This window comes from Salarias fasciatus (genome assembly GCF_902148845.1).
Source record: "Salarias fasciatus chromosome 7 unlocalized genomic scaffold, fSalaFa1.1 super_scaffold_4, whole genome shotgun sequence".
In the NCBI taxonomy this organism is placed as follows: domain Eukaryota; kingdom Metazoa; phylum Chordata; class Actinopteri; order Blenniiformes; family Blenniidae; genus Salarias; species Salarias fasciatus.
In genome coordinates this window covers 23313292-23334945 of record NW_021941229.1, presented here as the reverse complement: position 1 = coordinate 23334945, position 21654 = coordinate 23313292, and the positions used below count along the sequence as shown (strand labels likewise).

At 47.6% G+C, this 21654-nt stretch overlaps 1 protein-coding gene across 5 annotated transcripts in view; it reads right to left on the bottom strand.

Annotated features, from left to right (window-relative positions):
- LOC115382769 (rap guanine nucleotide exchange factor 1-like) overlaps window positions 1-21654 on the bottom strand; it is a 47917-nt gene that overhangs the window by 10880 nt on the left and 15383 nt on the right. For 2 of the 5 annotated variants that reach the window (XM_030084643.1, XM_030084644.1), the window contains exons 2-12: window positions 11956-12101; window positions 9945-10123; window positions 7787-7943; window positions 6911-6999; window positions 6678-6836; window positions 5907-5957; window positions 5195-5309; window positions 4938-5118; window positions 4103-4618; window positions 2785-2987; window positions 529-690 (exon numbers count right to left, since the gene is read on the bottom strand). In XM_030084643.1, coding sequence (XP_029940503.1) covers window positions 529-690; window positions 2785-2987; window positions 4103-4618; window positions 4938-5118; window positions 5195-5309; window positions 5907-5957; window positions 6678-6836; window positions 6911-6999; window positions 7787-7943; window positions 9945-10123; window positions 11956-12101 — 1958 coding nt within the window. The remainder of the gene's footprint in view (window positions 1-528; window positions 691-2784; window positions 2988-4102; window positions 4619-4937; window positions 5119-5194; window positions 5310-5906; window positions 5958-6677; window positions 6837-6910; window positions 7000-7786; window positions 7944-9944; window positions 10124-11955; window positions 12102-21654) is intronic. The other 3 variants (XM_030084646.1, XM_030084645.1, XM_030084648.1) reach the window with 2 other exon arrangements.

Sequence of the window (21654 nt, the reverse complement as noted above, 5' to 3'; positions counted from 1 at the left end):
GTTTGTTGTGGTGTATTGCTTCCTGTATGAGACTGTTTGTGTGAGGCCAAGAGAAAAAAGGGGTCAAATAATTACCTGTCATGTCGAGAAATGCTTCAGCGCGGCACGCAAACACACACACACACACACACAAACCAGGCGAGACAGAAGCTGCACAAACCCAACACAAATGACTCAACGGCCACACAAAGCACACATTAATCACACGACGTCTAGTGTCTCAGTGCAGTTTAAAAAAAAAAAAAAGAAAGAAAAAAAGGAGAGAGCGCACAGCAAAACATGAAAGCCACGGAGTCCAAACACACACACACACACACGGATGGACGGATGAATCTAAATTCAGGACCACACAGCAACCTGGGTGCCGGCACTCCAGGGATGGAGCTGTCGAAAACCTCAAAAGGTGGAGACACACACACACACACACACACAGGTCAAGCCACCCTGGACCGGTCCAGGACCACACAGCACCCACGCCAGAGTGGAGGATGGGAGGGATGGCAGGAGGGGAGGGGGGGGGCGACTCACCGTGGGTGTGGTCAGAGAGGCCTGGCCAATCAGGTAGGAGTTAGAGACGGACATGCTGAGGCCCAGCCCAGAGCCCGCCTCCTCCATGGCCGCCACAGACGGCTGGAGGTGGCAGGAGAGAGAGGAGGAGGAGGAGGAAGAAGGGGAAGAAGAGTGGGAGGCCTGGGAGGGAAACAAAGACAAAGAGAGAGAAGAGAGGAAGAAAAAAGAGAGAGGGAGGGAGGGAGGGATCGAGAGAGGCGGAAGTTCAGGGGAGGCCAAAGAAGGAAAACGGGGTGTTAGAAAGAAGAAAGTACAGTTGATTATATGAGTAAGCAGGGCTGAATTAGAGCAGATTTAATCAGAGTCGAGCAGCGGAGTAGTGAAATCAAAGCGGAGGGAGCCGAGGAGGATTTTCTGAAGTTCATCACGAGCATCGTCTCTCGCTGGCTGCAATCATAAAGAACCGAGGAGGAAATGAGCAGAACGCCGAGGAGCATCGGCGTGTATTTCTCCAGTTCAGGCCGAAAGGTCTTCCTGGAAAGCTCTAATTACCAGCGGGTCACGTGACGCGCACAGGTTACACACACTGGTATCTACTGTGACAGACCAATAAACCTTTTAATGTCCTTAGCTTTAAGGGCTTTGCAGAAACCAGGCCAACTACAGCGCACTCCAAACAGCCAATATGATCCGCTCAGTTTTTTTTTTTTCATCTATTTCCTTATCCACACAGCAGCTGAAATGACTTTTTTTTTTTTTTTTTTTGCAAAGCCGTGTAAAGTCGCCAAAGCGTGTAAGCCTGGAACACGGCTTTATGGAGGAGGCAAACAGGCTTATTCCACTGGGCCACGAGCTCATCAAGTCCAAAACATGAGGGCCAGATTAGGCCTGGCGGCGGGAGCAGAGATGAGTGCGGTTCGACTGTAGGCGCAGACAAAAGAACGATAAAAACAAAAAAAAAAAAAACCCCTGCGTGCGGCTCGGGATCCGCTGCCGCGGTGGCAGAAAGGGGACGATGGACAAAGGGAGGGAAGGTGTCCGGGATCGACTGCCACTCAGACAAGCAGTCTATTTTTTCCCTGGGCTATGATGAAAATGCACAATACCCAGGAGACGAGCGTCATCTGCTTATTGTCCGCGCTGCGCCGTCTCCAACATTACCGCCAGGCTTCGGCCAACCGCCGTTTCTCTCCTTCAAGTATATCTGGCTGGATCCAGTGAGGCTTTGTGAGAACGCCGTCTTTAATATTTGAAAATTCAGGATTTGAGTCCGTGAACCTGGAAACAGGTCAAACAAACCAACATTTCCAGTGCCTGAAATAAGGTCTGCGGTTGACACGGGCTCAGGAGGATTCCACGTTCTGAAAGATGAGATGTAGTTATTACGCTGAGGCTACTTTTCGCATTAGGTAAGACGACAGTTGCCGGAATTGGACATTGAAGAGAAAAAAAGAAACTTTTGTAAATGGCTTCAGAACACCATTTATTTAAGATATATTTAATAATAATGTCATCGGACTCATTTTGCAGTAAATCGTCTCTTTAAAGCGGAGAGCGCAGATTCAAAGGGAGTCTAAAAATAAGTGTGACGGGAGGTGAACAAATGAGTCTGAACTGTGGAGGAAAACGGGCGTGAAGGTACGACTCCCATCGCTCTGAGTGACGTCTCGGGGGCCGTTGCAGGTTTCCGCTTCAGCCTTCGCAGCGTCCCCTCCCCCTGTGACGGCCGGCCCGGCTCTCTCCCCGCCGACTCACTGTCAGACGGCCGTCTCAATTAACCCGGACGCCGACCCGGATTAAGAGGAGTGGACTGGATCTGATGCGGGGGGCTGATACCGGCGAGTCTTATCTACTGCTAATGACCGAACACCTCCGTCCTGCTGCCGTTACAAAAAGACAGATAGAGGGGAGCTGGAGATAACACGATATCGAGAGGCAGAGATTGACGGATAATTGATGAGGATTACCGCGGGAATGTACTTCAAGCCCAGGGAGCAGGATGCATTCTGTCACGCCGCTTCTCTGCGGATCCCGCCGGCAAACAGCATGCAGACGTTTGCACCGCTGCACGCCACTTTCCGTCCCGTGATTCCACATATTCTAATTTCACCAACGAAGGGTGCTTCGCACAGCCTCAACGATTCGGCCCAAACTGACCTCAACGACATCAGGAATTTAAATTAAAAGCTTTGCTCGCACAGCTCGAGGGAAGCGATCCGTCTTCTTCGGTCACGACGGCCGATTTAACGGGGTGCGATGCCGGGCTCTGCTTACCAGTTGTCTTTGTTTGGGTGGCAGGGCGGGGGGCTGCAGAGGCTCGTGGACGGAGTCCGTGCTGCTGAAGGAGTCGTTGAAACCGTAGACCTCCTGGAAGCGCTTGTTGCGCTGCTCGTAGATGCTCTCGCTCTGCGGCATCTGGTAGAAAACCGAGGGCTGCGGCTCCGAGTAGTCCTCCACGAACTGCATGTACTGAAGGACTGGGGAAGGGAGACGGATTCAATTATCAGATGTTTACCGCTGAAACGTCGCTTCGCTAAAGCTCAACCGAGCCACAAATGGACTCATTCCATGAGGTAAACAGTTTTTCTCCGACAATTTTTACAATTCCAAGAGGTCCGGTGATTCAGCTTCTTGTAATATAATTACAAATGGCATTTTCTGTCTGACAATTACTGCACATACGGGCCGAGCCCCAGGAACCCTGATCCCTCCATTTCCCAAAATGAACGGTTTTCAAAGAGCCCTGCTGCGGTGACCGACCCCGTGTATATCTGAAGTCTGACATCCTGCAAGTTATTCCTTAAAAAAGCCAACAGACATCAGTTTTGAGCCTAATCACATTAGCTGCAGTCTCATTCGGGGCTGATAAGCGCCGTCAGTCCTCTCCAAGTGCTTCAGGATCAATGACTGCTGCTTCATTAAATTTTCCTATGATGAAGCAGCCTCCTGGTACTATGTCATTCAAATTATTGATTTCTTTTTAAACAAAAAAAAAAAGTCGCTGAGCACCTTTTTGCAAGTTTTAAAAAGCAGGAGTAAACTTTCAGTACAAGAAAAACTTGCAGACTTAAACCAATTAAGCTGAAAGCATTAAAAATGTGGCATCACTGAAAAGGGAAATAATCAGGCAGCGAGAACATGAGCGATGAGCCGCACGAAACGATCAATATCGTCCCGACGAATCTGGAATGCCTGCAGCTCGACACGCTGCGAAGTGGTGAATAAGCAGGAAGGCCTGACTCCACGTACTGGATGACATAATACAGTAGCGGAGCAGGAAGTGATGCAGCAGAGGAGACAGGAAATGACCAAACGTTGCCCTCGGTGCCTCCGCCACCAGACTCCATTGTAGCACTTCCTGGTGTTCGCTTCCTGCCTCCCTTCACAGAAGAATATTTCCTTGACATGAACTGTGCTTCAAATGAATCTCCGTGACGAAATGCAGCCCACATCCTGCGCTCCTCTCCTAGATTAACCCCACCCCGTCACGTCTCTGCCCCGCTCTCTGCCCCGCTCTCGGCCTCCAGCTGCCTTTGTCATCTCATTTAGAGGCTGAAATACTCCCTCATTACGCCGCCAGCCCCTCACTTACTGTGTCTGCTTTTCTTCTCCGGCAGCGGCGGCGGGCTGGCGGGGACGTCCGCGCTCTCGCTGGCCATGTACTGCGCCACGAACACGCCCCCGTTGGTCTGGGGCATGGGCGAGATGGGCGTGAAGAGCGGGAACGGCGGGGTCGGGTGGAGCTCCTCCTCCGACAGGTTGTCGTACTGGGAGGGGTAGCGCTCGTACAGCACCCTGGACCCCGCGTCGGGGAAGGCCGGCGTCTGGGTGCTGCGCCGCTTCTTCAGCGGCAGCGCCGGCGGCGCGCTGATGCGGGAGGACAGGGGGTTGGGCTGGTTGGGCTGCGGCGTCCAGTACTCCGGCTGCTGGGGCGGGGCGCTGAAGCGGGGGTGCGTGGGCTGCTGTCCGGGGACAGGGGAGGACGACTCGCTGTGGGACTCGGGGAGGGGGCTCAGACACCCCCCCACCGGGATCGGGGGCAGGTGCTCTCCGACTGACAAGTCCTGGTGGAGGAAGTCGTAGTCCGGGTCGTAATTCTCAGTGTTGTCTGAAAAGGAACGGATATATAAATATAACGCTAAATATAAAAACAGCACAGTCATGACTAAAACACACATATACTGGAAACCCCCCCCCCCCCAAAAATGCATCATTTACATGAAATCATTTTTGCATTTCCTTTTCAGAAAAGTCCCTCATTTACACCACCGTTCAGACTAAATCACTGTATGCTGCTCATTTCGCTTTTTACAGTAAAAACCACAGGTTATGATTATCAGTCAGGACCGGCTGGCGCGCCGACTCATTCCAAGTATTATTAGAAAAAAAAAGAAAAAAAGTGTGTGGTTTTGTCTTTGGATTCTTACCGAGCGTCTCGCAGCTGGTGTTTCGCGAACACTGACCGCTATCCTGCTCCATGGAAGACAGCTGTTCGTCGGACTTGCTGAGTTTCCCCATGCTGCTGCACGGCGAGAGGCGCGGAGAGTCGCCGCCGTACGACTGGCTTCCCCCGGAGAAACGCCGATGGAGGAACTCCTGCTCGTAATCCTGCACACACACACACGGTTTATTTTATATTGTGTTATAATAAAACTGAGGGGACGCCGTGAAGCTGATCCCTCACCTGTCGGTGGTCGCTGCACGGCAGGCTGGAGCCTCGGCTCATGGGTGCAACCACGGCCACCGGAGTGGGCGAAGGGGCTGACTGGCGCTTCTTCGGGGGAAGGGCTGGCGGAGGGCTGCGGGCAAATTATTCAAAACACCGAATTATTAAAAAATACAACAACAACAAAACACCAGACGAGGTCAAACCTCTGAGCGCCACAGACAACGTCAATCAGGCAAAGCAGAACACACCGTCGCACATGTATGCAACACAAGGATCCATGTATGGATACATGAACACACACACACACTGTCACCCCCTCCGGCGCCGTGGTGAGATAGGAGCGAGGGCGTTTCATGTTAGGCTTCTCTCAGCTACGGCGTGGAGGCGACCTGCTTTGTCAAACGTCTCTGGGTGAGTTAATGCCGGGTCAGAATGGGGCGACGGGCCGACATAAGCCACCGTGACGTGTGAAGGCCGGCGAATGGAGACGCTTCGGGGGGGTCAGTCACACACGCTCATGCACTGGACGGGCTTCTGATTGGATGAGGAGGCCTTCAGGGGGATATCCAGGATCACATACTTTAAGGACAATGCAACCATGCAGTTTAAAAAAAAAAAAAAAAAAAATCCAAAACAAAACACTTTCATCCAATCCAGAAGCGGGAGGAGGGGAGGCTGGGAGGGGGGGGTGTTATTATGGAGACGATGATCCTATGGGCTAACATACTTCTCCTTCTGGGAGGGTCTCCTTGGGCCAGCGTCAGCACTCAACTGTGCTCTGCTCCCACAGTCCAAAGGAAAATCAAAGATGGAGGGAAAAAGCATTTTGAGAGAGACAGCAGAAAGAGGCAGAGCAACAAACACACCGGAGTGGATCCGATCTGAAGAAGCTACGCAGGCACAGAGAAAACTCCCGACTACCGCACCGGTCTGAAGAGAAAAGGACTGTTCTTTTTTAGACCTTCCGCTTTTACAAAACACGTATTTGGTGAACTGTTTAAAGACCAAATCTGTTTTAATTTTTCCTTTGAAATATTTATGGCGTACCACATCTGAGCCTCTCACGGACTAGGTTTGACTCACGAGCCATACGTTTGACACCCCCGGTCCACAGTGTTCTCATCATATTCCCATCACAGACCTACTTCGCTGCTTTCCCCCCCCTCTCCTCCCATAAGTGCCTCATCCTCGCCGCCTTCCAAAGCTTTTTAAAGCCTTTAGAAAACTTGTTAACGTGAGCGAATGCCGGGAAATAAGCCCAGTTTATATTCAGACCGAAACTGCAAGCTCGAATTAAATGTGAAAACAGAAAGAATCCAGATGAGGAAATACAGAATAGGAGCTTCTGCTTTTCTCTTTTAAAAGTGGGGGGAAAAAAAGAAAAATCAATGCCCACCATATCACCAGAGAGGACTTCAACAACTTCTCAAACTCGTCTCCTGTCAAAGGTTTTTTCTATCCAGAACATTTCTGCATGGGGAGTGCGTGCCGCCCTCACCTGAGCTCGGCCATCTTGGCCTCGGGCAGCGGGGGTTTGGGGGGGGCCACGTCCTCGTCCGGCGCCTCGGGGGCGGGTTCCGCCGGAGCGGCCGGCGGCGCCGTCTTGTTGGAGACCTCCTGCTCGCGGTCTATCGACGGCACCTCCGAAGACACGCTGCTGCGCAGAGAGACCAGGCGGTCGAGTCAACGAGCTGCTCTGCACGAGCGGATTGCTGCACGCTTCGTACCGACCTCTCCGTTGTGGCGGCGGGCGGCGTGGGCTTGCTGGGGGTGGTGGGCGACGGCTGCTCCTGCTTCTCTATGGTCAACTTCACCAATTCCTGTTTCACAGACCAAGAAAACAATTCTGCCTTACCAACTCTGAAAGTCCTGCTTTTCCAAGACGTCATTATTTCCAACACGAAGACATAAATCGTAACTTTTATCCCCCTAAATGACAGATTGACACCAAGTCGCCGAGCCATGAATTCATGATAACTTCAGGATGCTGAGACACACGTCAATAACAGCCAGACTGTGAAGCTGGCTTCTGACCTGTTGTCCCCACGTATGAGATCATGTTTAATAAATTAAGTCAAACAGAATCTGTCGACATTATATGTTTTATCTGGAACATTTCCGGCTTCTCTGAGCCTCGTGTGTGGGAACTTCCTGTCCGACTCGATCTCTTCGCAGCATCAAGATTGGACGGGAGTGAGGCAGCGAGTGGCTTCAGCTGCGTCTTTATCATGTGTTAGTTTCCTTGAGTATCGCAGACAGACTGGAGAAATGACAAGTCACTTCTGCTAATCGATGCCTCAAAATAAAACTTCATTTTAACCATGTTCAGATTCTGGAGTCACTCCCTGCAGGAATCCAGAAGTTAAATTTAAATGATTGTTTTAAACCCATTCTTATTTCAATGCACCGCAGACAATCTGTCAGAGGGAACGCTTTAGTGCAGATTTTAAATAAACAATGTGTCAAACATTCTGTCATCTAATCTAATCTTCACATGTGACTGTGTCACCTGTGTGATGACTTCCATGATAAGTCGATAATGTTGAGTTCATGACCTCCGGCCCTCCTATCTTCGACTGGAAGGAAAAACATGCTGGCAGGGCGTACCTTCACTCCGTCCAGCACCGCTTTGATCACAGTGGTGACGGACGCCACGTTCTCCTTGTCCTCCAGGTCGATGCCGTCCAGCATCACCTGGTCTGCCCAACGAATGAGGTTCGCCAGACTCTGATACACACGGCTGTGGCACGAAGACAGCGCCGAGCTGTCGGAGGAGGGGGGTGGGAATGGAGCGAGGAATGGAGAAGAGGAATTTAAGAGGGAAAAGAAAAAAAAAAGAGGATGATTGAAGACAACAGTGGGGTGTGAAGACAAAAACAACCGGACGAGCAAATGTTAGACAGGAAGTGTGAGAAATCACAGACATATGTACACGTCTCATTTCCTTCCATGCATTTCAGCCGTGAAGCTGTATTTCTGGGATCGGCGCTCCTTGAGGAACTGCAGAAATGCCTGACTACACAGTCAGACCTAACACCAAGGTGTGGCGAGGGCCTGTACCGACACGCTGCAGCTGATTCACGGTGCTGGAATATCCTTCCACCGTCTCTGCACGGCTCTTCCCCGACCCGAGTGGGAGACTCGGAGACGACCGGGGTGAGCGGAGGCGTCTGACGGATGGGGGGGGGCTTTGAGCTGCAGGTCACAGTGGACGCGAGCGGGAATAGTGCGGACTGTACAAAGTGGGCCGCTTTGACTGCTCAGTCGGTGAAGACTCGAGCGTGTAGAGACTGATCCGCTAATCTTCCGGCAAACAAATCAAAGCCGACTGCAGCGTGTAGGTGTCACGCCCACCGCTGACCCAGTTATCGGGCCAATATTGATTCGAATCACGGCAAACCAAGAAGTTTGTTCAGCCAATGGGGAAAGATTCCTGCCTCTGAAAGCAACAACAATATTGATGCAATGACCGTTACGCAATGGTTCCTGAGCCTACTGGCCAAAAAAACATCTGGGCTCAAGTTGGGTAACAATTCCAGTACAGCCATGTTTACCTTGCTGTGTGTACCCTGAGGTTAAAACAGAACGTTCTGGGCTGCGACGAGTCCCAAACTATACAACAAAAGAAGGCAAGAGACTCCGCTGCTTATGGGAATATATGTAAGTGTCTGTAATTATAGTGTAGAAGGCAAAAATAGGCTTGATTTCAAAATGCTCCTGTTTTCATCGACTGGGATTTCACTTCATGAGACCGAGATCAAATCCAACTTCGCAACTCTGCAGCAACATATCTGCTTCTAAACACGGCGCCGCGAGACACAGAATCCGTCGCCTCCGACCTCCATACTTTCACTTGTGCCGATGGGTGGGGGGAGGAACAGAGACGCAGAGAGGAGTTTTAACACGTTTCAGCAATCTGAGCGCAGCTCAGGTTACTCTCACAGAAACGGCTCATTCAAACCACAGAGGAAGTAAAACAAGCTGACACACAACGTCAGGTGACAAGTCTCGGGGATGGAATTCATCTCAGTGCGGAGAGAACTGATAATGTGACTCGTCAACAAAGGCCAACACATGAATGGAATTTCTAACATTTCCTGTATCCAGAGAAGGTGTCATTTCTTCCAGCGTATTGGTGAGTCTCGGTCCTGACACGGAACGACCTACACCAGTCAGCAAAGAGGAATTTCCACTTCTTTTTTCCCTAAAACTATTACTTCATACATATGAACACCAATGTCTGTATTTTCTCCTCACATTCCACGTAGTAGCTTGACTCAGTTTCTGACGAAAAAAAAAAAACTGTCATACAAGCTGAATCATGTGTTGCTGCAAATGATTCAGCCGGTGTGTCCATGCGGACAAACAAAGTCTTACAATAACAACACTTAAAATGTGAGCGAGGCACATGTGAAGGCACAGGAAATGCTTCGGAAAAGAAAACAAGAAACTCCAAAATGTACTTTTGTACTTGTAGATGTTTCAAAACTGCCGGTTTATTGCTGTTAACTAAGTTGAATAAGTGCTTTTATTACTTTTTAAGTAAAGGTAGCTGTATTTCTACTTAAGTACAGAATGTGAGCACCAACTCTGCTATCAACATCCTCAAGAGAAAACATTTTTCTGACGCTCAGAAAGGATGAGAACTATCTGAAAAAATATCTGAAGTAAGCTCTGGCTGCGTTTGACGCCCCTGACTTTTACCTATTCATCATGTGCGGCTTTACATTTCTGAGGGAGTGTCAGAGAAGCGCTGGCGACTCACCTGTGCTGTATCCGGGCCTCCACGTGGACCAGAGGCAGGATGGCTTCCAGCACCTTGCTGGCGGAGCCTGGGAGCATCTCCAGCACCTTCTTCTCCACAACCATCTTGTCCACGATTGTCTTGAAGTAGCGCAGCGCACTGACCACCTCCTTCTCCTGCTCCTCCAGCCTACTCACCTTCTGGAAAACACACACACACACACAATGCCACAAAATTGACTTTATTTCCTAATTTTCTTTTTACCCTGCTCTGCTTATTCCTCCTTCCATACATTTTCTATATTGGTTTTTCTAGCGTCAGGCTGTGGGGAAGCATGTAGAATACACCCTGGACAGGTTCATAACAGTCACTGATTGACCTCACATTCAGTTTATGGACACTTGCACACACACACACAGTACTTACTCACAGGTGGAACTTGCAAACTCTACCCAGAAAAGGCTCACAAGCACAGACTTAAATCAGAGATATTAATCCTAACTTTAACCCGACCTTGCAGCCCCAGCATGCTGGCAATGGCATTGAAGATTTACGTTTACAGTGGGCCAGGATCAATGTGCGACTCCCAAGATACAGTATAACTGTAAATCACTGGTGGCCCATTAATTTTCCAATAGTCACATTAAAATAAAAATTTACGGTGCAAGGCCACGGTAAAGGTTAAACACAGCTCTGCAGAGTCTGAATCAATCTAATAAAGAGCAGCATGTTTCGTGGTTTTGACAGTTCAAACTGGAATCCTGGAAAACCGAAATTTGTTATCCACAAACTGGGCAAGTGTATTTTAGTTCAAGCAATCCTATAATTTGTCTGGAGCACAAAGAGAGGAACAGGTTACTGTAATCAGAGCACACAGTGAGAAAGCTTCAAACTACAGAGAAAAATTCCATCTCAAACCTCAGCAAGCACCTCGCAAGTAGGCAAGGAGACTCAGCGAGGAACCCACAGATAGGGGCACTGATGAGACCACTGTGGAGACCATAACCCACCAGGAGAACCTCAGAGGACCCTTCTCCTGATCAACAGGTGAAGTTAGACTGAAGAGTAACAGGACTGAGCTGAAGAAGATCATCACTGTCTTATATTGTTGAGGACATGTTTCCCATTTCCACTGTAGACTCTGAAACTTTTTAATATTATCTCGAAGGAGTACACACAAAAAAATAGATTTATATTTATTCTGCTTTAATATGTAGAAATTTAACTTGATTTTATTAAAATATGATGGAGGCAATGTGCACAAAGCTCAAACATTGAAACTAATAAAAAGTTTAAAAAGGACACTTTCATTTGATTCAGTTTTATATGACGGGATATACAGAAAGAACAGAATTAGACTGAAGCTCTGTTGCTTTGAGGTGTATTCAGGTTGTGCATCATGTTTTTGAAAAGTTACAAAGTAACTAACTACTTTTGGAAATAAGTAATCAGTAAGGTAATGGGATTACTTTCCTGAAGTAATCAGTAACTAATGACTCTTTCCACAGTGATTGCTGTGGTTCATGATGCTGCACAGATCTAATATTCACTATCAGGAGAATCACAACATTTTTCTGCGTCAACCCGACTGTTTCTATGATTCGCTCACAGGTCGGAAAGACTCTGGCTCGGAGCGATCTCACTACTCCTGCTAAAGCGCTCTTTCCGCTCCTCCAGTCTGTCACAGCGGGGCTGCTGGGGGAGTATACTCATTACAGCGAAACCCTTAAGAGGGAGCAGAGGAGTTCATTCAGGAAGTGGCCCAGTCTCATTCATGTCTTTATAGGTTTAGACACCTGCTGCAGCACAGCCAGCCAGCGCGGTGACTGGAGGGCTGTGGGAACCAGCAGGGAAACACACACGCACACACACATACATACACACACTCACACAGGCACAATGGAGTTAGCGAGCACAAAGCATCAGACAGGAAAACAATAGTCTCACCAATAGACAAACAAACACCAGGAATAGGTGGGATGGAGATTTCCCACAGCGCACACGCCCACACATTTTCTGTCCACAGACGCACCTTGTTGGTGGGTTTCTCAGTGTTCTTGGCCGCCGGCTCAGGCTGCAGCTGCTTGCCCTTCTTGGATGGAGTCCTCTTGATCTTGGGAGAATGGAACTTGTCCTTCAGTATCATGGTGAAGGTGGACAGGTGGGACCGCTGTGAGTCTGCGGACGGAAGGGAAACGGAGGAGACGGGCCGGTCAGTCGAGGAGGAGGAGGGGGATCAAAGTTCGATGGAAACATCAAAATCTGCAGATCAATAAACACTTCAACACAAACACGAGCCAAAGTGCAGACGAACGGACCTCACTGCTACACACAGAAATACTGATGTGTGTTTGTTTAATACTGGGTACAGTATCAAAATATGCGGTTCATCATGTGGATGGGTTGCACAGTGGCGTAGTGTTGCCTCAGAACAACATTTCCTCCTCCAGTTTCAGGAAGAGGCACTTGGGGCTAACTGGCGACTGTAAACAACACGTAGGTGTGAAAGTGTGTGTTTGGCCTGTGATGGATTGACCATGGGTTCAGCGAGTTCCCGTCCCTCTCTGCTAGTCTGCTGGGATCTGCTCCGGCGCCCTGCGACTCTGAAGTGGTAGAGAAGATGGATGGATCATGTAGATGTGCAAATGCTGGCATGTTCTGAGGCATTAGCTCCTTTGAGTGCTCTCAATCTTTCCACTATCAAACTGGGAAAAAGACCACTTTTGGATATTGTTCTTTCCACTTGGAAGTTCCACATTTCTCACTCCCCAGAAACTCATGAAGCAAGAAAATGTCATGCCTGTCTTTGTTGTGTTTGACAGCGAAAATACGTCAAATATTTTTCAAATGTCTGCCTCTCTTCAGCCTCTCTGGCTTCATCCTGAACCTCAAGGACAGTCTCATCCAGATGCCCACCATGTGCACGTGACGGCAGATGAAACGTGGTTAGAGTAAAACACTCTGATTCGTGCTGAAACTGCGAGCGGCTTCATAATCGCCAAGTGATTTAGCACAAGCCAACTTGTTCACTGTGGTGAGTGCTGGTTGAATCCAGGAGGAGGATGGAGCCCCTGCTCCGTTAATCCCTTGATAATTGACTGCTCGCTCGTGGCGTTCCGTCACCTCTTTGTCCCTCTTTCACTATCTCCACACCATGCCGAATCGGGAGATAATGCCTAATAACAGCAGTGGGAGAAGTCAGGAAATGTGGGCTTTATCAGCGACGAAATTGCACCTCTATCTGCTGTAATCTCCCCTCTGCCCGATGACAGCGGGATCTGGCATTCCACGGGCGAAAGAAAAGGATTCCGAATGGTAATCAGCAGCAGGAAAACACCACAAACCAGACTTCCAGCAGGGCCCTGCTTTCATCTGTGCCATCGATCAACATGCCACGCACATACCCACCCTACTGTTCGCTCTCCCCGCCCTTAATCCTCATCATCCCCTGCTCCCTGCAAAAGCCAAAGTTCGCTGAGGCGGCCAAGGAAGACTCTGTGTGCCTCATTAAAAATGTTGATGAGAGCGCTTTCGCAGAGGAGTTCACTGCCATTCCGGCGCTGCGAGGCCGAGCTACGCCTGATCCTTCTGGACTGTGTTTTACGCTGCATTTTTGTGAAAATCTTATCAGTGTTGTGTAAAAATAAACCGGCGCTGGCCGTTCCGTGAGCATTACTGAATCAAGTCCTTTAGCTGATTCAATAAACTAAAGAGTTTCTGGAAACGCATCTCACGGCAGTTCACCACCTTTAATCTGCCTCTGACCTAGTTCTTAACCAAATAGGTCAAATCAATTCTACATACGTGGCATTGGACCGCATTCGGCACACTGCAAACTTAAAATCATTAGCGGACACAGTGTGATGAGGGTACGCTAATTAAAACACACTCTACTTCTTCACTGAGAACTGACTCTGGTAAATGGACTGTACTTCTATAAGCAATACACAGCTGCAACAGTCTGAAGGCGTTTCATGTGATTTGCTCTCACATTTCGCCCTTCGCTCATGCACTCCACGCTGCCATTCAAGGTGCTTGTGCGCCATTAGGAGCAACTTCGGGTTCAGAATCTTGCTCAAGCTATCTGTGGAAGTGTGAGATCAAAGTGCCAACAACAATGGGATTGGGGGACGGCTCACGCTACCTCGTGCTTTCTGCGATTGTAAATTGCGTTAAGCGAATGTCAGTGAAAAAGCACCAACGCCATGTGACAGAGACAGTCACCTCCTCGTGGTGTGTTGTGCCTCTTCATTTCACACCATCTGTGACTGCTAAAACACTGAGCGGAGACGAGAAATAAAAGAGCGTGTGGGCAGCCAGGCTCTGCCGAGACAGAGGAAGGTGCCCGAGTTTATCTGAGCGAGAGCAGAGACTCTGTACACCGAAGACCGCCGCAGAAACGGACAACCTTTTCATCTTAAGAGCTGCCTGGATCAATATGCTGTAGCTCAGCCACTGGGGACGCTGTGTTCCTACATGGAGCCTGAATAACACGGCCAATGTATAAAGGGTTTTTATTTATTTTTGCCTCACTATCCCGAGGCTGTTCATACCTGCACTGCCCAGTTTTTCCTGGCGAAGTCGCGCAGAGCATCCGTATACTTCAGCCTCAGATAATCTCATATCTGTGTGACCTGGTTGCCTTTTCATTGTTTGGCACAAGTGGAAAGGGACTGGAGCCGACTTCACATTATGCTGAACCCTCTCAACTCAATCCCAGACCGAACAGGCCCAGAAGGACTCCGCGCGGGTTTACAGGCCCGTCCCGGAGCGCTGACATGAGCGCAGTGAGTCACCGCCACGCATGATCGATACAGATGCTTCCTCATCGCAGTCCCTGCGGCTCAGCTGTTTTTCTGGTTCCCGCTATCCGCTGCTCCCTTCTCACTTCTCCGCCACCACCTCCGTGAGACTCCCACTTCGGAGAACAGAGCCAAACCCTCTCACAGAAAAACCAGACTTCCAGCAAAGTGGAAGTCTGGCCACAGAATAGCAATGACCTCACTGAGAGAAAGAAATGAACAGCGTGAAAGAAAAAGTCAGCAATGAAGAGGAGGAGGAGGAAACGGAGGGAGAATACAGTGAAGTGCTCTGTTGTAGTCATGTAGGCCGGTCGGTGTCCGCCCTCCTGCTCCCCGGCTTCCTGCCTGCTGCTCCCGCTGCTGCTCAGAGTTATGAGCTGGTGAAGTCAGTGGTTGTAATGTCTCTCACACTGAATCTGACTAGTCATGGATGGAGAGAGAGAGGGAGGGAGAGAGAGAGAGAGGGAGAGGGAGAGAAACCTCACACTGAAAATATTTTCTCCCGTAATGTTTTTCAGCTGTCTGGCCCACAACACACACTTAATATCGGCGCAGATATGAAAACTCTGCGCTCTCGTACACCTGTGGCAACATTTGTCCTTTCATGGGCAGTTTTCGCTGTCATTTTCGCAACCATTTTTTTAAAAAAAATAACTTTGGAGAGGTTGCAGAGACAGAAAAAAAAAGTGAACACAATATTTGACATTTAATGTGAGGCTCAGAGAAAGTGTGGCCAGACTTCCATTAACGGTTAGGTTTATCTTCCGAAGCTGCATTAACACTGTCTGATGGTCACAGGTGGGAAATGAGGAGGCGCAAATAACGAAGCGTGAATGACTGAAAAATGTTTCAGTGGTGCGGATTGTGTGAAATGAAATGGAAATTAATAGCTTCCAAACACCGCATCAACTGATAAATATTTCCATGGCGACTAAACATTAAAACACATTTTGGGGGTTTTCAATGCAGCACTGCGACACAGAAACTGAAGCACCTTTCTATGAAGTGTTGACTAAACACATCATGAACATAATGGCTGCCGTGAGCTGTGGACAGTTCCATGTTGACAGAGTTAACAGGCATTGACTCTGGACCTTCCTGCAGTCATATTTTCCCTCAACATGTTTGACGGTGTGTGTTATGGTCACAGTGCGTTGCCCTTCGGGCTGTGTGTGCTTCAGGACTCCGACACTCACCCTGACAGCACGGCGTTAAGGCTAACGCTAGCTAGCAAGCAGAGAGGAAGCTAGCTCTCGTGGCAGCATCACTGAAATCTCAGTGTTGTGTTCGCTCGTCTGAAGACTGAATTGACTAATTCAACACTTCCTGTGGACCAGTTTTGGTCCATGGACCTTACGTTTGACACCCCTCATCTAGACTGAAGCAACAAAAACAAAAGCAAACCTGCTAGACATGCAAAACAAAGAAAGAATTGGGGGAAAACAGCGAGAGTGACACTGTCAAAAGTCAATAGTCAAGGATTTACAAAATAAATATCTTTTAGAGGCATTTAAATTGCCCAGACACTTTGCTGCTGTGGAAGGCCATGGGGACGTTTAAAACAAACACTCCAGGCTGAACGACTCTTGAACAAAGCCTGGGAGAGTTGTCACACAACACTGAGTCCCCGGGAGTCTGTGGCTGCTGGTTCCACTGAAGGCTTTGCTACTCTATAAGCAAACACAAACCCACACACACACACACACACAGGGTGTAAATATATGGATGCTCCTGGCGAAAAAAGCAAACGCTTAAGTGTTAAATATATACAATACACCTTGAAATTGATTTTGTGTACATTTCACGTCACATTTGCAAAGTCAAATGTGTATCTTAACAACCCACAACATTCAATAGAGCGGCCTAAAGGCATTGTATAGATTACCACTTTTCAGCTGTTTCCCCCAAGGAATACAACCAGTCTGCTGTTTCCCCATCAACAGCACAGAGCCGCCGCAGCAGACACTTTCATTAACTGGCTATGTTAACAAGATTGTCGATCAGAGTGTGAAATATATCAAAAAAATTGTAAACATGGGCATGAATTTACATCAGCAGCTCATTGAGGCAGGCGATAAATGTTTTGGTGCCGCTAATGCAAAACAGTCCAAACGCAGCTTAATCATGTTCCCACAAAGCTCGAATGAATAAGTAATGCTCCTGCATTCCCAAACCAGGCTGTCAGAAAAATACACCTGAAGGTCTTTGAAACTCTGCCTGTTTATGCGCTTTTCCTGTATTTAAAGCACAGGTTGTCGGAGCGGGATTCGTCTGATTTCTCTGGGGATACAAAATGCCAACAAAACAGGAGAGTACTAGTCACGAGAGCCTCAAACGACGGAAGGAGCAGACAGGGTCTCTGCTGCTGCTGGAAGCACACAGCTGATGATTGGCAGCATATGTGCCTGTCCGGGTCTGAGCGAGGGCCTTGACAGACCGGCAGATTGATGTGCGTCTCTTTCGGTACAGGTGTGATCGGTGCGGGACAGCTGGTCAAGCCCCCCTCGCTGCCTCCTCCACCCTCGGAAAGAGAGGAAGAACGGGGTGGAGGAGACGCCGCCGAGTTTGTGCTTGAGGTCGCGCGCACAGCTGTCACCTCCTGCTGAACTCCTGCAGTGAAGGACTCGCAGGGAAAGTGTGTGCAGGAGCTGCGTTTATGGACCCGTTTAGATCGCTCCCAGACTGAAACAAGAATCGCAAAGGTCACTGTGCCAGCTGCTGAGGAGGGAAGAAGGCAGTGGAGGAGGGGGGCATGGTCTGAAAGCATGTGTGCAAGGCATACCGAAAAAATCTGTTGCAAAGCTGTACTGGACTGTAAACAAAGAGAAGAGCATGAGAGAATGCTTTTTTTTTTTTTTTTTTTTTTGCGCAGTCTGTTTCAGAAATGATATGTACTTGCATGCCAAGGTATTCTGCACACTGTATTCTTAAATAAACTAGCAAATCTGTGTCTACTACAATATTTCTTCTTGCCAATATATCTTACACCGTTCTGGAAGGAATATGCATTTGTGGGATGAGCCCCAGAGCAGATGTGTGTTGCACGCATGAAAATAATCCCTCGTCTTTCATGCAGATGGGAAACAAATTTCCCAACATTTTGTGCATTTTGCATACTGTTTGCTGACATCGCTCATAAAAGTTTTGGGGAAATAAAACAGAAAGTGTTTGAAAAGAATACTTGCCAGCGACTATTTCACCAAAAAACTATTCATACTCGCAAGGACGCAACTTTTTAACTGAACCAGATGGAGACTGACAAAAAAAAAAAACTTTCTGATTTTGCCGTCGCTAGATTTAGGGAAGCTGAGGCACCATCAGCAGGTTGACTATTGTTGTCATGATGTGACTCATGATGTTCTGAACAACTTCATTGTCTAATGAGTTTATTTGTGGTGGGAAAGCTGCAAGGACGGACGCGAGGGCTTTAAACAGTTCTGCTTTAACGGCTGGAAGACAGTACAAACACATCTGTGCTCTGAGGTAAATGTATTTTTCAGCAGTTTAATTCCACGTGTGTGTTAATGTTTCACATTTAGAGGAGCACAAAGTAAAGCAAAGGCTGGTTCCAGCACATTTCAATGCAGTAATAATCAATACTGAATGTTAGTTTTAGTAGTTGTTCGGATAGCTCATCAAATAAAATGGTAAATCAAACATATATTGAAAAAAAAAAATCATTCATAATGTTCTCCTGATGAAACCCATCAATAACAAACCAATAGATTAATATGACTGGAACGTTTTAGCCAGACAGTAGGGCGGGAAGCAGATTCGAGCTGCATGAAATATTCAACATTTTTTTGTGCTGAGGAGTGTTCCTGATATCTAAACAAAAACAGGATAACACTCAGGAAAAGAAACTTCAGTACAAACTATAGTTAAGTATTTCGAGTAATGTCAATAAATATATATTTAAGGAGTCTTTTTGAAGCATCCGATCCCAGTATTCAACAGCTATACTGCATCGTACACAAGCTCAATAAACCCGGTTCGAGCATTTAGATCTCAACCTGACCAAATGAAGGCAAACTTGAAATGAGTGCTTTGTAGGCAACACACACCAAGGCTGCGCTCGTCGATAAAAATTACAGCGATGTGAAAGAATCGAAGTGGCTGCTATGCTGTGGAAGCCAAAACGTGGAGGAGCTGTGCCAAACATCCCATCTCCACAGGGAAGACCTGTTGTGAAGCAAGAGTGGGAAATGCAAGCCTGAGGCATGTAGGATGAACAGCAGGAAGAAATATGGAGAGGAAAGAGGGAAAAAAAATCAACAGGAAATAGTTAAGTGCTTAGTGAATTATTTATTCTCTCCATTGTAGTGGTTTATTCCTGCTGGCTGTGTTCAGTGTTCAATACGAGTCCTCTTTATGTCCTTTGTTATCAACGTGCTGCACTCGCGCAGCGCTGCAGGATGCACCAGGCTCTCCGTCTCACGCTGCCGCAGGCCGAGCTGCAATCCAGAGCGTGGCGGGGAGGAGGCCAAGCCCTGCGAGAGGATCCTGATCCTGGTTAGCAGCTGGTTCAAGGAGCAGCAGAAAAAGAAGAGGTGGTGGTTACAGTTACAGCTCCAGCTGTGCTGCTTGAGTGTGTCGCTCGTCAATGAGCCACAGGGACACTCGGAGCATCAGGCCCACTTACTGAGTAAGTAAATGAGATACAATGGATGCTAAGTGCTCCATGCACTTCCCATGTATTGTATTTCACTTAACAAATGACTAAATGAGACACATGAGATGGTTTCCACATGGACAGCACCATCATCCACAGAATGGTACGCCCAAGTGCATGATTCCTGATGACTAATGAAAATGGCAATAGACATTATTTTAGATGACTTGGGCAAAACACTCGAGAACCAGTTAAAAAAAAATAATTCATTGATATTAGAATCAATATTTCTCTAAAGTGATACACTTATGGATCACTTCATTAAACCTAGCAATTACAAACACTGCGGACACGTAACACCCAAAAAAGATCAAATCTGGCGACATGTGAAGGCAGAGTAAACCTTGGAAAGGTTATCAGTCCATTAAAGGGAAAACTCATGCACTCATATAACCACATACAGGCAATTCAGAGCAACCACTTAACATCAAATGCATATTTTTGGACTGTGGGAGTAAAGTGAAGTACTCACACACATAACACACAAACCCAATACAAAAAACCTGCAAAGCTTGGACTCAAACTACAGATTTTTTTCACTGTGAAGCAAGAGTACCAATCACTGCACCCTAATAGAATCTGCGAAATTCTAACCAAGCAGAAAAAATGGATGTTTTTGTGATGCTTTTTTTTTTTTTAAAACACTCCTATCTATAAAATTCATCTAGTCCAATATTTTGTGCTGTTAACTTACTAAAGCATGGCCCTCAGCGTGTCGATGACTAGTAAAGCAGGCCCACCAGTCACGGGTCAGTAATCAGGAGCAAATATCAGCGTGGTGATGGAGCTGCTCTGTGCGCTGGGTTGCATGGAAACAGATGGTCTGGTCAACCATGGCGAACGGAGCGCACAACCACGGCGATCTATAATGCAAATCCATGTGAACAAAACTGCCAATCGAATCCATAACAGCTCAGTGAGAATGCATTTGGTCAGCTGTGTCCAATGTCTGTGTGCAATCTGAAGGTGAGAGCGTGAACAGAAGGGGGGGGGGGGGGGGGGGGGGGGGGGGGGGGGGGGGGTGAAAAAACATAGCTTCAGAGGGTTTGAGCCATCTTCACACAAATCTAACCAAACAACAGAGCAGAGCAATGACTGAAAACACGTCTATAAAGGGAAACTCCTGTTCTGTGAGCAGAGACATCATTACCTGAGTGACTCATGAGATAACTCAGAGAAACAGAGTCTTAACAAGCAACCACACAAGCCAAATTCCTTTTCTGTTCAGCCGCACTGGACTTATGAGTTTGGTTTGGAAAGCTTGAAAGCCAAACCTTGAACACCTAGTTTCCCTAGAAAGCATGCTCTACTCCCAGCAACCCAACTCCTGAACAACTCCTACCACAATAATACTATATGATAACAAGTCATGAATCTCTAGGTGAAGCAAAACTGGAATTAACAGCAACAATAAAATATGTCGCATTAAGACATCAAGGCAACGAACAGCAAGAAGAGACACAATAATATTTAATCCGGTCTAATCGTTTGGTGACACACCTGCATTCTTGAGTCTGTCCGTTTGTCTGGTATCATGTTAATGAACATATTCACAGGTTTGGTTTGAAGTAGCGGTTTGGTAACCCCTAGGGGGAGCTGGAACACTTCATGAAGCAGGTAGCCTCAGGAATAGTCTAGAGGGGGTCAGGGGGGTGCGATCCACAGTATGATCTTCTCTTGGTAATTCAAGAGAAAAATCACAATGAAAATAAGTGAAGTGAAGGGACCACTTGAACGGAGATTGACTGGATGTGTATTAAGGATCTGGAATTATAGAACAAGTTTTAGACCACCAGGCGGTGGTCCAGGTGATGGGCCAACCAATGACTAAATAACCAACCATTATCAGCCACGGACCACAGTGAAACAGTAGTTTAAGTAACGCAGCAGTATTTTAACCCAAACAAAAATATACAACAGAAAAGATAACAAGCATGTGAGGCAGAGGGAGGAAGGGAAACTTCCCATAGTCATAACTCAGCTACAAATAAACTACAGTGCCCAAACTCAATGCAGCAGAGGTCAGAGAAGAGTATAAGCAGCTCCATAATTACATATCTTTCAGATTAGATGTGGTGGATGATATTGAGGGTAGTGGGTCAGCTCTGAGACAGCACACAGCACTTTTTGAATAAAGTCTTGTATTGCGGTAGAACGGTTAAGCAAACTTGCTTGATCCGTTTTGGTTAAATAGCTTCTCTGTTCTAAACCCATCAGACTCATAACTAACAATAACGAGACGATGGGTGTCACAGTG